Source organism: Diprion similis, chromosome 1 (genome assembly GCF_021155765.1).
Source record: "Diprion similis isolate iyDipSimi1 chromosome 1, iyDipSimi1.1, whole genome shotgun sequence".
NCBI classification, from domain to species: domain Eukaryota; kingdom Metazoa; phylum Arthropoda; class Insecta; order Hymenoptera; family Diprionidae; genus Diprion; species Diprion similis.
In genome coordinates, this window is record NC_060105.1 from 486940 (window position 1) to 504790 (window position 17851).

The 17851-nt window shown below is 41.2% G+C and overlaps 1 protein-coding gene across 2 annotated transcripts; it reads right to left on the minus strand.

Moving 5' to 3' along the window:
* Positions 1-980: 980 nt before the first annotated feature.
* On the minus strand, positions 981-17515 carry LOC124415497. 2 transcript variants are annotated; one of them, XM_046896564.1, is made up of 12 exons: positions 17333-17515; positions 13051-13197; positions 8436-8461; positions 6132-6174; positions 5122-5259; positions 4398-4669; positions 4166-4300; positions 3946-4029; positions 3684-3810; positions 3377-3598; positions 3039-3140; positions 981-2696 (listed from the first exon to the last, which is right to left on the minus strand). In XM_046896564.1, exons 2-12 carry the CDS (start codon positions 13151-13153, stop codon positions 2476-2478), a joined length of 1473 nt encoding a protein of 490 aa, XP_046752520.1. In that variant the 5' UTR covers positions 13154-13197; positions 17333-17515; the 3' UTR covers positions 981-2475. The 2 variants fall into 2 exon arrangements, with proteins under 2 accessions (XP_046752520.1, XP_046752436.1); XM_046896480.1 differs by having other exon boundaries at positions 5119-5259.
* Positions 17516-17851: the final 336 nt, after the last annotated feature.

Genomic DNA, 17851 nt, shown 5'->3' on the forward strand with positions numbered 1-17851 from the left:
GTTAAATAAAAAAAAAAAAAAAAAAAAACACCTCACGTAATTAATGGCCGCTCCCCCAGTATTAGTAGCGTTCGAATCGACGGCATAAGTAGTACGAACCGTGACTCATCAGCCGTCAACTCGTAGTAGTGGGTCTGGGGTGTCAGACAACCAATTGCAGTAGTGAGATCCGCGTCAGACCAGCCGAATACCCTATTCGGTTAACTATAACATCGCATCGTCTTTCGTCGAACTTTTTAAACCTCTTTTTTGACAAAGAAAGAGAATAATGAAAGTTGTTATAACCACCCTGAAGGTGCGAAGTTGACTACAGAATCACCTGTTACTATTTTCAGATAGACGTTTGGGTGTTTGCGTGTGTGTCTACGGTGTGAAAAAATTTTTGTTCGACGATATCTCGAGAACGAATTGATGCTTTTTATTTTAATCGACGGGGTTTTGCTTAACATAGAAATTTACAGATTTTCGATCCGAACGGCCTCGTAGTTTTTCACTTACTTGTATAACAAAATCAAAAAGAAATGAGAATGTGACAAAAATGGAGCAGGATTTCCAGGACGTGAATGACTATAAATATAAGATCTGCAGGGACTGGCACCGACAAAGTGATTATATTTCCTACTTTGAACGATATCCACATTCCGGGTGAAACTGGTTATGAATTTGAAAGTTTTCGGCTTATGTGCATACGTACGATGTACCTACATCCACATCACATCCCTACGTTTGGGAAGCGCGGCTATGCGAACGATCGTGATCAGCGAACAGCCAGTGACCGTGGTGTATAGCAAATTCTACACTCTTTACTTGTTTTCGGGTCTTTCGGAATTATTATCGTTTATTACATATTTCTTATAGGCAATGAAGTTGGTGCTACTCATTGCATCACCTCGTATTGGTCAAATTTTCTTCGTTTTCGTTTGTCACTATTACGAAATTTTCCTTGATTCTTGAACAGCGTCGTTAGCAGACTTTTGTTCATTGATATTGGGTTGTTAATTTTTTTGAAATGTAAATTTTTGTACACGATTGATGTACAATAGATATGTTATAATGACTCGAGATTAATTCAGCTTGAGCATTAAACCACAAGCTAGATGGATTCATCGGCTAAAATAGGTACTCTAGCTCCACCCTGTAATATCGAATTAAGACCTTTATCAACGAAGCGTTTGTCTCGAAGAAGCTATCTTGTAACAATCTTTCGTGTATATTTCAACTTTTAGAAATACCATATTTTTTTTTTGCCAGAAATATAGCACAGCATTGCTTATTATTACAATATGATATTCATTTTACGATATACGCTACAAATTTGCAATTTTTAGTGAATTTTCAAATTGGTCAATATTTTACAATTTTAGCAAAGTATATCAAAGGAATCGTAAAGTGTACATAATATTAACACACACGAGTTAATTTCTAATTATTTCATTTCAAAATGCCTACACGTAATGCTAACTTCGAATCAAAAACCGGTATTTTCTCGAACGTTTACGAACGAATTACCCTTGAGAACTGATAAAGTCCATATAGTATAGTGAGAATAGATCTTTAACAGGCGGTATCCCTATAAAGTTTTCTCATCGCGAAATGCCTATTTGTTAAAGTTATTGATTAAAATTAGATCACCAGTCAATCTACCTACAAGAGAACCTCCTCTTTGCAATGCAACAGATAATTTCGAAATTTCGTATATTATCTTTATCTTGTACGTTAATACGTGAATTTTTATCAGTAAGAATTTCTCTTGTCAAGCCGAGGAAGCTTTATTTACTCACTTTAACTCGTTCTACATGAATAATAATATACCGTGTTACGAGTATAACGGCTATCGTCTTGTGGCAAGATTATGTGGTAATTGTAGAGGGTAGAAAATAAGTTGAATGTTAAGGGATACGCTTAGGGGGTGTTTCACCGAAGCGATTCAGGTGACAATATCATTCGAAATCATTTCCTAATCTCCGAAATCACTTTATAATTTCCAAAATCACACTGAAATCGGTAATTATCGAAGTAATTATCGGTAGTAATGAGAAATTATTTAGGATTACAGCCACTTTGTAATCTTAATAATTTACATGAACCTTGGGAATCATCAGAAATCACGTGATCAAAGTAAAATTTATTTGTCAAGTAATCTCTCGTAATTACTCTGTGAAATGTGAAAAGGTAATCACGAAATACGTAATCATCCTGTCAATTTTTTCATCGGTGAAACACCCCTTGGAACACACACGGGGTGCATACCTTGTTTTTTTTGCACTATGGTGACTTATAGTCCGAAATCTTTCCTGCAACTAGGATATTTTTTAGTTTTTTCGGCATAATTGGACCGTAGTATTTGTCACTAGATTTTCAGAAGATAGTACTTGTCGCAGAATAGAGAACAGGAAAGGGGGCGAGAATGGGGAAAAAATGCGAAGGATAGAGAGATAAAGAATGAAAGTATAGATTTATTTGAAGAGGAATCCCTTACGCCCGGTGCATGTACTTGGTGAGACCGAGCTGAGACGGAGTCTCGTGGTTCCTGAGTGGTTCCTGATTCGGGAGCCGAGCCGGAGCTCGCGACAATAGTAATTCCTGAAGAAATCGTCCGCTCGGCTGCAGGGCTGGACCGCCAAGACCCTCGCGTGCCGTGGGGACGAGGTCCGGGTGCTTCGTTAGCGTATCGGAGAGAGACGCGATCAAAACGTCTGAAAAATAGATCGATTGCTGGCATAGGAATCGCGTAAGAGTCTGGGGTCAAAGTTCCAAACGTTGTGAACTTTAACTTAAGTCGTGGCGCATATGTAAAGGACGACAACGTTCGAAGTTTGTTTGACCATTCGGTACTTTGTTTGCAATTTTGATCCGTACCCTCGTATAACGTACTATATTCATGTGTTTTATACGAAAAAGACCGTAAAAACAGTCTATAAGGTCTTCAAGTCTATGTGAATTTCGGAATTTCTTATTGGTATTGGTATTGAAAATTTCTTTTCTTCAATTTTGCTAGTCGATCAATCGTACAAGTGTTATCAGTAAGTTATTCTTACCAAGGATTTTCTTCTCCAGGGGTATGGAAATGCGTCCTTGAGCGGCTTCCGCCTCGAGAAAGCTGGTGAACTTTTGAATAGCTTCTTGTACCTGCGTACTACCTAGAAAATATCAGTCGAGAATTTTTTAGGTCATCGTCTTAAATTCGCAGCATTCGACTGGAGCCCGATTTGCGTATCGCTCCTATACATATAGCCAAGTCAACAAGGAGAATAAAGCTTTGGCCAGTTGTCTGAGAGTTCGAATAGAATAACCGCAAGCCTCGTGACTGATGGAAATTGAATGTCGAATGACCCGAGAATCCAGCTCTATAAGGATCGGCAGCGCGAAAACTCACCCCTAGCGAGAGACTGGGCGAACATAACGTTGGCCAGCTGATAAATCACTTCCTCAAGGGTATACTGAGTGTAGAGGAAATCTGCGACGCGGAGTCTTTCGAGGAGTTCCTCATAATCGGCATCCTCCGGGAACATACCCATGCCAACATCGACCGCCCCGACACCCGCGTGGGCCGGAGTATCTTGGCTCGATTCTTTGATCAAGTTGCTGACCTGTATGTCTAAGAATACGACATATAATAAAAGTAGAAGAACAAGCGTTGTCGTTAACCAGCCTGATTTTGACACATGGAAAAAATAACTCACCGTTGACCGGCTCCATTTTCCTTTTCTTTAACGGCTCCACCATATCTTGGTAGTCCTTAACCATCGCCCGATTCTGAGCTTGCATCTCGGCGTTCTCTAACGCCTTTTGAACACGGCTTGCTCTTTCCTGCAATTGTAATTGTAAATGAAAATTTTCTTCATCCAATTCATGGATAAAGAATGTCAGGTGGCATTACACTTTTTACTGCACGTGACTAACTATCACTGGCGCATGAATCGAATGATTCGCAAAATATCGCACCTTGTTCTGAATGTAGTGCGCTTGCAAGTAATCCAGGTTGTACTTGACCTCCTGTAGAAAGGCTATTGCTTCATCGCGTGTCATCTGCGCAGAGAACGAACCAGTCAACTTTCTATTGAACAATTAATTTTTTCATCGCCAGAGGCACGACATATCATATCAACGGGTTGGAAAATCCAGTTTGTGGAATAAAAAGCACAATGTAACGTGACGCGCTCACCAATCCCTGCTGCAGGAACTCCTCTACGGCCAAAGTAACTCCCTTCTCGTCTCCGGTTCTAAATACGTACTCGGCCATGTCCATCGGCGAATACTGGGCGTTCGCGTATGCTGCCAATTTGTCCATTCTCTCGATCTATGAGCCAAAAATTTCGAGTACGTCAAAGAATGAGTGAACACGTTAGACGAAGAGAATACCTATACCTAATGTAAAAAAGCATCTGGTGTCTTACGGCGTTTGAAAGATCCCGAGAGGCGTAGGACCGCCTCTGTCCGTTGAATGTTAGTTGTTCGGGAGACTGGAGAGCGGGAGGAATGATGGAATCGGCTGGAACTGATCCAGATACACCGGGTGGCGTCGGTGTGTTTTGGCGTTGGTGTTCACCGTGTATGACTTCCGCTTGACCCCTGGGAACCAGAGAAGGTGGAAGTGGTCTAGGAGCGGAAGTAACTAACGCCGGCGATTCGCGAGAGACCTCCTTCTCATCGGCTTGGACCAGTGATCCTGAAAAAACAAGGATTGATTCCAAGATCGACAAAGTGCAGGGTGGCGAGGACAACTAGCAATAAGACAGAATGGAATAGATCGAAGCTCTCCTTTTTAAGGAAACGTAGTCAAATCAAACGACTTGTCTACTACTGGAGCAGATAAATGTTGATATGGAAGGGCGTTGAAGTCAGGGCTTTTTGTCAGGAGGACATTTAAACGTATCGATAAGGCGCTATCTCTCAGAGATTCAAGGTTCTCGAATGAAATTTAATGCAAGTGTACCTATGATTAAATTACGGAATCAACCCTTGACGTTCCGGGTTCAACCACCGTAAATCCATTCACGTGTGTATGCGTGTCTGTACGTCATCACATACTATTTTACTTCTTCCGTTTCGTGGAGGGGATAAATAAATGCAATGTTGGTGGGGACAAAATGGATGTGTGCGACATGAAAAGCTCACCGCGGGTATCCTGGGGTGAATTTAGCGCAGCGGTGCTGTTTGCCTGGGATGATGCCGCGGATGCGGCAATTGCTTCAGCCGTTTTAGCTACCTCGGCTGCATGCGCAGCGGCCTGTGCTTTCATTGCTGCCAATGTGTTTCCTGAAAAGCGAAATATTTCCCGTGTGACATTGGCCGAAATTTATGGGTCAAGTAGGCAGAATGCATGGTTGCGAAAGGGGTGAGTGAGTACCCGGGGGATTTTCGAGGTCGCTGATTACGAATCTGAACTCGAAATTCCAAAGTTCCGAATGGTGAATCCAATCCGGCAATATTAAGTCAGTTTTCGGGTTTTGATCTACCATATTGGATTCGCTACGTTGAATTTTCGAATTTAGATTTCAGATTCGCAACCAGTGACCCAAGAAACCCTTCTATATTCACTTTTATTTAAATCTGTTCAGTAGATTTGATGTGTCCCGGAAAGAATTAATTGGAGAAATCCACCCTTTTGGTTCCACGGATTAAAGTTGAGATAAAAATCTGCGAAAATTATTTTTGGATTAGGTATCTAAATCCGATTTGGAGGGCGAGCCGGTGAAATTAAAAAATGACTTTTTTAAGGACGACCCTGATTCGTATAGTACATACATTTATCTAGAGGTATCCACGAGCCCGGCCGTACGTGAGATAGGGAGGAGAATTTTAAGTGAAGTAAATGGGTACCGGGTCAGTGAATCCGACGGGACACGCGACACTTCGGACACGCGATGCGCTCGGTGTAGGTACATTGATTATCGAAGACCGTGTACATAAGAAGCGGCCAGCCTCGGCCAGACAACTATGTCGGCATGGAAACTCCGATAAACATGTTCGCGAAGAATCGGCTTCGATGGAACGCAGCGAAATCGGGAACGAGGGTGTTCGTCATCGCCACTATATCAGCCTTATCTTCGAGAGCTGGGTGTACTCGTATACCTACATGTAGTCTCACTCTTGAAAGAGGGTCGAAACAGGCTGACTTTGAGACTTACCGATCGAATGCTTCAGGGTCTGCAGCTGCTCGACATCCGAATCCTGGAAGAATTTGAATGACAGATATCAACATGCGATATTTTTCAGTTTCAGTTACCTCCTAACTTGTTTACCAACTGCAACCTAGCTAATAGATTAAGGGTTGTAAACTTTTCGTTTTTTTTAATCTAACAATATACGACTTAGATAAAAAAAAGGGGAGACATCTTTGTTTATAATCTGCTCTTAAGCCCGTCGCAAGTAAGGGGCAGCTGTATCTTGTAGGTAGGTGACAAGGTAACGACAATCGTGGCGCATTCGCGGCTCCCCAGTTTCAGCGGCAACAACACTTGGCTTTTCTCAGGCATCCTCGAAGAGTGTCGTTAACAACGTTACACCCGAGTGCTTCTGAAGATCTCTTCTCGGCAAACATATTTAAAGGAAGGTGCGATTCCCGGCGTTATCATTAGCAGCGACGAATCGGCTTGCGCGCGATGAGCGCGCCCTCGTATCGAGTTCCTTTTTTCATATTTTTAATTGTGAGGTGACATAATTTCATTCAAAAGTATTATGTATAATATGCAGTCAAATTTAATTCATCGCGGTCATGAGAATTTCTTTCTCACATTTTTATAGTGGTTTGGAAAATTGTGCTTAAAAAATTATTATTCGATTTGACAAAAATGTATATGTCCATCTTTCGATGGTCATGTTTATTCATTTGTACTCCAAAACTAAAGTTCTGCCAAATTATATTGTATTTATACTCTGCCAAGTGTTCGCTAAAGTCTGGAACAACGGCATGATAAAGTTATGCCACAATTTATTTGTCATACGTGAGTTTACGTATTTTTAATTCGAATGCGAAAGCGGTAAAATGTTTGAAAGATGTCGCGATCCCATTATACTCGTTAAGCCTATTATATCCACACGGCCCTTCAACTCGTTCTATATTAAAAAAAAAAAGATTAATGTATTCATGATTATTCAACCGGCACTAAATTCTGCTCAAATTTTATCTTCGCAAACAGTTCGTGTATTTAATGGATCTGCACGTTTCGCCGTAGTTATAAGTAACGGTGCAGTGTATTTGGAAAAAGGTCGGCCAGAGTTTCTACCTTTAGGAAATAAAAAAAGATTATAAAAATTCAATTTGATCGTTTAATTTTCTGCCTTACCGAGAAACTAGTAGTGTATTATTTATATAACTTTGTATACCGTTGATTATAATTTGTTTTTTCGAATGCTCCGCTCCGCATCGATTGTATCCTTATGACTCGTGATCCTGTTTCGACACTCTGTCACTTTTGAGATTTTCTTTGCATGACTACGTCGTTTTCCGAGTTTATAGTTCTGCCACTGTATAAATAGAACCGGGAAGGTATAAAACCTGTTCTCGGAATGTTTATATAGTTCACCGTAAACGTTGGTAGGTACTCTGAAAGCACACAGGCTGAGTAAACCATTGTAGAGGCCGTAATATTTTCAAAAATAATATCACCCCAAGCTAAATGAATTCAGTGAATTACAGAGCAGATTAAGGGTACACGAGTACAATGGTTATATATCCATATAGAATTTCCCTAGTTTGCCTAACGCCAAGTTGTACTAACTTGTACGTACGTCGATTTTCTATAGCCGGCACCGCGAAGAGGGTAAATGTATAGAGAGATAATAATGTTCTTTAGAATATTTTCCATATCGTTATATAGTATATCTCGCATAGGTTTTTCCAGCAAGCGTAATTCTTTTCCTCTGTTCCTTTCTATTTCACGTTGTAAACGCGTCGGATATTTAAGATCTGGTCCGTATCTTTCGTCCGCGGAGTTCATTCATGGGCATCGAAGAATGAATCCCGGTTGCCTGGGAGACTCTGATATAGGTAGGTAGGTATATACATGCATAGCCCGATTGACGTCAGAGGCTTCTGCGCGTCACCCATAACACAGCCACCCCCTCGGTCCCGAAGGAATAAAGACTCGCCCCTCGGTGCTGAATCTACTTGCAGGTGGGTGTGGTGTGGTGTGTATTGTACGTCAAGGAAGCGTCTACGTAGGTACTTCGCTACGACGAGTCTCTTACAATCAGAGGCGCATTGATCGTAAAATTTTCGTCTCAACGTCAATCTAAAGTCGATCTTGGCCAGACTTTGTATTCAAGCACCAACTATCGAACTATTCGCAAGCGGCGTTGCTTTATTCACTTTGTCATTCGATTAATACATTTCTTCTATTCATCATTAAAGGTTTATCGAAGACACAGATATTTACGTAGATACAATGAAATTTGTAAACAATACAGAATTTAGGGGATTCCCGACTCACCTCGTGTACATTGGCAGCTGGTGTATCTGAAACAGAGGAATCGGAATACAATTTACAAAAACGTGAAGGCTTGTAGGTTCACAAGGTTGTCTATACTACTCAGGTATCAGACTGCTGTTTGTTGAGATTTTTAATAATATATCGCGGCAGAGCTCAGTTTCAAATTTGATTGTGCGAGGAGGTGAGTTTAATTAATATTATTCTATTTATTCAACCGTTAAGATAACAAGTCGATGCAAAACTGGAGCGAGCGTGGTATTGTTATTACTAACAAGCGAAACAATGCTGGCTAATAAGGATTTGAAGTAGAGATCGACTCGACCTCGTCTCGAATGTCTATGAGGTATACAATATACATATATCCTATTTGACCCCTTCGTTCGTTCTAGCTGGTGGAAATCCATCGTTGTATAATAACATGTTTCTGCAGTGCATGCAGATTGATGTATGCGGTGGTCGATGGCATACACGTGCATACTGTTGTAGGTTTAATCGGAAAATGACACGAATGGAAATATATTTCAAATTCAGCGTACGTGCAACCGACGTGATGTTGCGGGCCGGATAAATGGATTCAAACCCCTCCCAATACTCACCTTTCCTTCACTCCCTTCCTCTCTACCATCTCTTTCTTTTTTTTCCTTTCTCCAACGCATTGGGATTAATAAACAGTATCTATATAGGTATTCATCTATCTATTTGCCTATCCACGTATCTGTCTAATATCTATCTGTCTCTTGTTCTCGTCCCCACACTGACGGCTCTCTTGAATTTATCTCACCTGAAACGAGATATTCAATAATTCGTGTAGACAGGGCGAGGCAGGGGAAAAAAGGACAAATGAACCTGGGAGGAAACACCGAGACTTTTCTGGAAATAAATCTGAAAATGGCATTGGCGAGCGATGCGCGCAGTATAGGTGGGTTAAAAGCTCTCCGAGCATAAAAGCGATAGCTGTGAACCGCGAGTCTCGACGTCCCGCAGCTCGTGACTCGACTCTGTTAATTCCCTATTGGAGACTCCCGCAGGGCGATCTTTTGGTCACCAGCCACCATTATTGGCGACCGCGTTATGGGTATACGTAGTAAAGATTCTTGTGGGTAAGGCGAGAAGTTTCTAAGCTAGCCGTAAGCTTATTAACGACCATTGACGCCGTGAATGCCATCTTAATTAAACATGACTGCAATGTTTCATATTGAATTACGAGGTTGCAACGTACGTGGAACGAAATTTTTTGACAAATAATCTGGGACAACGGAGCGTTCACAATTTCGTCAAGATGCTAAAAAATAATTTTTTACGGCATGGGCATTGAAAAGTCCACTTTTGTGGCAGTTTTCGTTCCGTAAAGTGACGCTTTATACGGCAGCGAACAAAGTTGCGGAATAAAGTCTTTATTCCGCAGTTTTGATGCGCAGTTCGAAGTGCGCATCCCAAACTGCCGAATAAAGTAGCTTCGTCGAACAGATCGCGACATAACCTCACTCTTCGTTTTGCTTTGCAATGCCCATACCGTCAAAAATATTGCATGTGGCATGCCCGTAAACCGTTTTTTGGCTCGGATAATTTCAGTACTCGCTTCCGGCTCGCCTTCAGCTCGTCCTGAAATCTTTATCCTTGCCAAAAAAACAGGCGGTTTACAGGCATGCCACATAAATAGCTATTTTCTTCCTTTGGCCCTCGCTGGTTAAATCAGTTATATGTTTCAACATCTCCGACGAATAGCGTATTTCATTACCTCAGCTGAAATGTTTCGATTTATTGTATGACGGATCTTCAGCAGTTTGTACTGTTATTTAGTTGATGAAATTTCACAGGCAAGTTCTATCCACATCAGTGTCGATTTTCTCTCATATACCTAGTTTCGGTTAAATATTTACCCACGCTCGACCCAATCATTTTCGACATGGACGCATTTCTCTGTATCAATCACGGTTTCAACGAACAGCGGAGATGCGGAAACAGATGGTGTTCAATAACCAATTATACGGTTCATGCTTTTTCCTCGTCAAATCCGATCGTAAATACTCCGTCATAGGCATAAACAATTTTTCTCACGGGTGGATTCGGGAGTCGTCAGATTCCGTGAAAGCGAGACACTCTGATCCCTTGAAATTACGAGGCTTAAGATCGAGTTACGCCGTTTCTATCCGAAATTTGCGGGACGCAAAGTTTACTTGGCAACAAACACCTTGTGCAATTATTTCGTTTTGCATGGGATTAAAATTCCTGGCAGTTTTCGACGACGACGCAAAATCTTCCTGCTCAGTTGGTTCACCAAGCTGTTATCCGAATTCAACACAAAAAAGCGCTAGAGCCAAAATCGTTACTTCAGCCACAATATGGCGGCGAAAATTTTCACGGATGTACACGATCTCGGAGGATGTTCTCAAGAGTTTAGGCAAATTCGCAAAACATTTGAGACCTATTAAAAAAAAACTCAGGGGAGTTAGCAACGGGGGAAAATGTCGAAAATAAGCAGTTCTGATTGTTGTAAAGTTCAGAAACGACCGCGGCAATGAAGAATATAGATTTTTAGCCGTCTCATCTGATCAAGACCGAGCCTCAATTTTGTCAAAACTGTGAATCAAGTGTAACAAAAATCTCGAGTTCGCGATTCCTTGTTTTTTCCAGACTTATTTGCAACAAAAAACGCCTGTCTTCAAAGTGTCCGACAGACACGTTCCCCCCCCCTCGCGTTATCCGAGATTTTCCTTAAGCCCATCAGGTTTCCATTTAGTGAATTTCAATTTTCGGTGTAACGAAGCTAACTATAGCGAAACTTTAAAGCTTCCGTGATAACACACATTTCCCATCCATCAGTTGCGATACCGATATGAGAAGGTTCGGTGGATTGATCAAGGAAAGATACCGAATTGTGTTATATCGTGTGAAAAGAATAGTGAGCCACCCTACCATTTGTTATCTCCCCTATTTACCTGCGCTTATATCTACTTCATTATATAAACCACACAGACATAATATACCCACAGATTATTGTATTATGTATTCTGTATTGTACAGCTGACCGTATTGTACACACATACTCATAAACATATCACATAGGGTCTATGAAAGTTAATTTGTCACCGAGGCGTTCCGCTAACGAGATCAGATTCTGCGCCGCGCGTTGCGCTCCAAGGTCGTATCTCAAGGTCAAGGCTCGACCCTGCGCTACGCGAAACCATCACGAAACCATATGGCTACGTAATCGTCTCCTATCTTATACTAATTGAATATCGTTTGTATGATCGATTCTACCCTGGAATGATGAAATTTTTACTCTGCATCGCGAAGCGGCTGACATTAGCTTACGATTAGAAATATGAAGCATGCAGCTACCGTGTCTTGGTTCTTTGATCGCGGGCTGATGGATAAATCGTTAATTTTAAAATTACGTTCATTTTAAATTCATACCTGACGATGGATGCTGCTACGCGAATCTGTGTATGATCTGACAAAATGAAAGGGCGGTCAATGTTTTCATTCCCGATCCCAAGTCTCGCGTGTTTTTCAACAGCTGGGACAGGAGAGATCTGTTCGCAGCTTTACAACCTTTGACCGCGCTAAAGATAATTTTCTATCCGTTGGAAATATCGCGGATTATACTAGAACTAGAATTGTTCAAGCTGCGCAGACTCTGACGACGAGGTGGTACCTCTGAATTTAAAAGGCATTTAACAACCCCTGTCAAAAATGTAATTCACCCTCCAGGCTCGTGAATGAAAAATGGTAATTAACTTTACAGTGAAAAGACCAGTCGCTGCGGAAATTTTTCATGCATGATTCAAAATTCGTGTGCCCGAATAGATTGCGAATTATTATCAAAGGTTCGGTATCGCACAGAGGAATGCCCGCGTGTCGTAAAATCGTTACAAACTCGTATGTCATGGATTTCCATGGTTCCAACAGTCCTTACATCGCAGCTGCGAACGATAATTACGTCGTTGAATCTTTCTCGCGGATGTCACGCCGTCGGTTTATCGCGTGACGTGTCGATTTGTTGCCAAGCTTTTCGATATGCGTCAAGGGGGTTGAAATGAAAAAAAAGGTACGCTAGGTGCGCTGTCTCAAGCAGCTCGCTTTGGATAAAATTGACCGGGTCTCACGGGGGTGAGAACGTCGGGCTGCCTCTCGCGCTTTCCGTAATCATAAAAAACGTGCGAAACCCGGCTTTGACGTCGATATAGGCTCCGTTGAGTGTCGCGCCTGAAATAGCTTAAACGAATCCGACGGCGTCATCTGCCTTTTCACGAATCATTTCTCCAAGCAAAAGAAAAAAAATAAATAAATAAATAAAACCACGTTTACAGCGTCGCGTCGCGGGCACATATTGTCACGTGGTTCGTTTTCTCGAGGTTTTATACCGACGATTGGGTGACATGATTTTTCATCGAGAAACGAATTACGCAATCTAGTTGATTTAGCATTTAATTTACCTTCACGTGCATCAGTTCGAGTAGCAATACAAGGCCGGTTCTGGATACAGATTCCTTTATCGACATCTTACCGACACTCCAAATATCGGTACAGGAATTTGTATCCAGAACCGCCCTTGTATCGCTACTAGCTCGATAGCAGGGTGAAGGTGAAACAGTTATCCATGTAATCTCACCTGCGGTTCCTCCCAAGGGTGCCGGATCGACAAACCTTCGGGAGAGAGTGAAGACCAGGAAGATCCCCAGGCCTGTTTGCCTCAGCGCTTCCTGCAGGCGCATTCTGCGGTCCGTTTATCAAGTCGAGAAAATTTGGTCCGGGTGTTCTGAAACAGTTGTTGAATACATCGGTTAATGATAAGGTATTCCTATGTATCCTGTAATCAAGTAAAAAAATTTCAGGATTAGCTTTTTCGCCAATGCGAAAACCTTGCTTCTTATATATGTTGGTATGAGCTTATCCCTGCACTGAGCTTCTCTTAACCCTTTCACGCATTCATTTTTCCTTTCATGTGATTCGCTTGAAATTTCCATACATGGGCTTTTGGGGTCGCTAATTGGGATTTTGATTATAAATTCAAGAATTCGAAATGGCGGATCCAACATGGCGGACGTAAATTGGAAACTATTATTTGATTTGGACAAAACTTTATGTTACATAGTTTTTGAGGTCACTGATTAGGATTCTAAACTAGACATTCGAAAATTCGATATGACGGATCTAATCAGTAACAAAAGAAAAATTTTGAATAAATTGTGTAAAATTTTTTGGTGTCTATTAAGTTTGTGTGAAAATTGGTTCTTCAGATTTTCACAGTAGATTCGCAGAAAATGCATTTTTTCGTGGAAAAGTATGAATTCAGACCATTTCTTTATGTGTGCTATATTTGCAATACATAAATCAATTTGATATTTATTTTAAACTTCGATAAATGTCAGGGATATACATGACAGTGTACTCTGTAGAAAAATTCTCTCCAGAAGTATGGATTTAATAATTATATGGCAAATTTCATGGTACCAATTATTCACAGTCCCAAATTGGAAATGAAAGTTGTATCTACCTAGAAATTGTTCATCTCCGGAGAAACCGGCTTTACACGCTATTGCTCCAGACTCAGGTATAACGCATCCGCCCTTCTCAGGTAATTTCACTTCGAGTTTCGTCGAGCTTTGGCGAGTTTTTATTATTTTCAGAGGATCAGGGCTACATAAAAATTCATTGGGACGTATACATACGACTCTAACCGAGTTAGGCAGCATAAAAATGCTGAGGCCTTACGACGGTAAAAGTAGCCATGTTATCGTCTATTGCGTATTAGAGAAATTTTTCTTACACTCTTATTTCAAAATCAAAACACAATATCAACTCCAATTTTTCCTTCCTCGATGCTTTCCTTCGGTAAAACATATACCTAACTTGTGAAATGAGAGTTGAAAAAATCTGGTTGCGTCGTGCGTTTAGTGCAGAGTTAAATTTCGAGTAAAGGAAAGCGCTTGGGGAAAGGTTGGAAAATTTACAAGTCGCATACCTGATGTGCTTTCTCTCCGTGTGTACTTTAGAACCTACCTATACCCAAATTCCGGGAGTCACGTAGAGAGGAAAATCGGCTGGGTAACCGTCGACAAGCTCGGAGTAGAGTTTCTCGCCTCAAAGCTCACTAGGCAGCTCGCAGTTTCATAGGTTCACCGAGTAACTCGAAGATTAACTTGGGAGCTTGTAATTACGGCCAAGAGAGCGAAGTTTGAACATGCTACCCGAGCTTGCAATGCGACTTGAGTAAAGATTAGTTCGCGGTGAGCTTGTAATATTAGTCGTGTACACGGAAATGCGGATGAAAATTACAAAGTTGCTGAATTTTTGGATATTTAAACTCATTGTCGGGAATCATTGTGCTGTTGGTCGAAATGCTACTCTAATTGTTTAACTTTCGATTCGCACTGAAACTTTTAATGTCTTCGAGTAAAAATTCACTAAGTGAGAGTGAAAACTTCGTAACTCCAAATCGAGTGAATATTTTAGTTCAATAGGGTGAATATTCACTTGAATCGAGTGAAACTGAGAGTGATGTTGTTCACCCGAAGCGTTTGAAGTGGAAAAGTTCACTCATTCGCAGAGCGAATATACACTCCATCAAACGAGTTGCGCAGTTTTCGCTTCAATGAAATTTAGAGAGTACGATCTATAATTAATATAAACACGTAGGTACGCGGTCCATGTAGCCCAGGTACCCTGGAAACAGGCCTCATCTCGAAATATCCTCGTCCTGTGACCCTTCTCTGTAAAGACCCGAAACCCGTAACGGAGAAAGCAGCGTGCATGGGTCACCACGGGCGAGCTTGCAAGCTGCGCTCAGACTAGTACTGACATTGAGTCGCGGAGGCGTGAAATTACTAATGTAAACATAGGCCTGTCGCTGTGCCTACGACAATTATTACTCCCAGACCAGCTGCGTTGTAGTCATTAATTTCATTACCGAATCCATTAACAAGATCTCCCTCCAGCTCATGTGTAGGCATTTTATCCAGGATCACGGTATTTTCATCAACTCTAACTGTCAGTGATGACAATGAGAATGATTTATGTATTACATTGTTTGTACAAACAAATAGAGATTTTTTTTTATGTAGTTCTCATTGATATAGATAATTCTTTCGGTTTAGAGGCACGGGGAAAATAAACAGAGGTGGGAGAAAAATTTCCAGAAGACTGGTTGTGTAGTTCGTTGTTGGTTTGCCCCCGCGAATATCGGATGATGAGTCCTCGAAGGTATCTGTGAAACATCGGAAGAGAGTCAAAGCTACGATCCTCCTTCACCCTCTTATACCTTTCCGGAAAAAAACGTTCGCTACTATTTTCCGAGGAAATATGATTGAGCAGAAATCAGTTTATGTGTGTCTATTTTCAATTTTTGCTTTTTCCTTCGATCAATTGCCTAAAAATCGGCGATACTACGGTTTTTCTTCTTATCCTCTCTCTGTACTTCACTCCTTTAAGGCACGTGCCACGCGAAAAGCTTCGCAAGAATATTGAGGGAATTCGAACCCACACCTTGGATAAGGGAGACAGGTGGGGAAAATAAGTACCTTATGTATGAATTACATAGGTATACCGTATAGGCGTAAAACGATTTCAAGGCCTCGTCTTACCCCGTGGTGTAATAATCCTTCACGAATCTCGTTATCCCCGAGCGTCTCGTTACGTAAATCCGATTAGAAGCGACGCGCAGGTTCGTTTTTAGAACGAATTTACAAGTCCCCTCATATTCCGAACCTACACACCGACCGCTGTAAGACCAGCTAGTACCTACTTAATTATAAATAAATACGTGCACGAATTCCATTAAAAATTGAGAATAATGATGTTTTGGTCATCGCTGAAATGATTCAACTCATACCTGGGTGCCTTATGTAACTCTCTCAAATGATAAGATCGTACGTTCATTTCGTAAAACGTAAAACTAAACTCGGTGAATTTCCCGTCCTGGAATATAACCAAATATACAGGTCGGAAGTTTCAACCTTATAAACAATAGAAAACAAAATTCTCTCAACAATTTTTACAAGTGAATGTATAGATACATCCTCGAATTTACTTGCCGAAATACGATATTTAAGTATTGACCATCGGGATAGACGACAAAATACAAATATTTTTACCATAAAAGAAACGCAAGATAAATATTCACGAAGAATTTCTCTCAGTTCCGGGTTTTATTTACAACTTTTGTAACCTTCTCTTACTGTAGACCAAATCTTGCGGTTTTCAACTCTCACCGGGACTATGAATCCGGCGGTGTATAAAGCCTTTGAAAATCATTATTTTCAATGAATTTTATATACGTAAAAAGGTAATTGGCGGTGCTTGGTATAACTTCAAAAGTGGAAGTATAATGTTCACCTGGCCATTTTCCAAAAGATTTGAGAAAGCCGATAAAACCCGTCGCTTCTAACATGGTTTATCTTTTCAACCCAAGACGGTATTGGGCACATACTGATTGTTAGTGAAACGTAACTCGTGGCTGGATAACGGCGGCGATCAGAAAAAACGTACACCTATGGTGTATTCAGTCGGTGTTCGTGCAAAGTTAAAGCGAATAACAACAAAAGGTGATTGAATTTTCATTCTGAAGATAACGAAAGCTGCTGATAAGAAGCACATGTTTCGCTCTCATCTATTTCTACGCACACGGCCAGCATGTCGGTAAGTACGAGTATATGGTAGTCGAATTCTATTTCATTCACATGCTACGTCTTCGGCATGTATAATAATCGATTGCGCAATGCATAACAGTACTTGCGTATAGTTAATTTCACTATCAAATAGTACGTTAAAATTAAGGTGTGTCTCGAGGATATTCGCCGGGTGATCGAGCAACGATGAGTTTTCACCTCTGGTTGCGAGTATTATGTCACTATTATACTCTCAGAAATTATAAATTGCATTGAGATAATACTTGCGATTAGCGTAGACGTATTTCGGACGTTTCTCTGAAAATTCTCGCTCTGTGGCAAGTCCGATACGATCCCGTATGTCGAGTTTAATAATTACTATACGTGCAATAGGATGATTTCGGAATAACTTGAGATGAAAATGTCGCGACGAGTCTCGTCAGACTGTCGAAGAAACAGTTGGCGCGAACCTTCCTCGACCACGTCGTCGTCCTGCGCCGTCGCGATCGATCGACGTCTCCCTCCGCCCACCCTTCCCACCCCGCCGACGCCCTGAGCCAACCCCTGCGTTTCAACCGACGGAGGACGAAAGTCCACCGCTGACCTCTCCTTCGCGAGCTGCTGGAACAGGGTGGCCACACACCTGAAAAGCCTGGAAAACCTGGAATTGCTTCAGGGGATTTTTAATTTGGTCATGGGAAAAACTGAAAATAGCAGTTTTCCATCATAGGACTTAGAAATGATTTTTTGAAGTGACAAATTTACTTTTTTCGTCGAAAAAATAAATTGGTCTAAACTGACTTTTTT

Coding starts and splice junctions, on each gene's coding strand:
- LOC124415497 (XM_046896480.1), bottom strand. CDS start 13,153: ATGCGCCTGCAGGAAGCGCTGAGGCAAACAGGCCTGGGGATCTTCCTG. Junction 8,462..13,050: donor ACCCTTGGGAGGAACCGCAG/GTGAGATTACAT, acceptor CCTCTGTTTCAG/ATACACCAGCTGCCAATGTA. Junction 4,670..5,118: donor TTCACCCCAGGATACCCGCG/GTGAGCTTTTCA, acceptor TTGTTTTTTCAG/GATCACTGGTCCAAGCCGAT.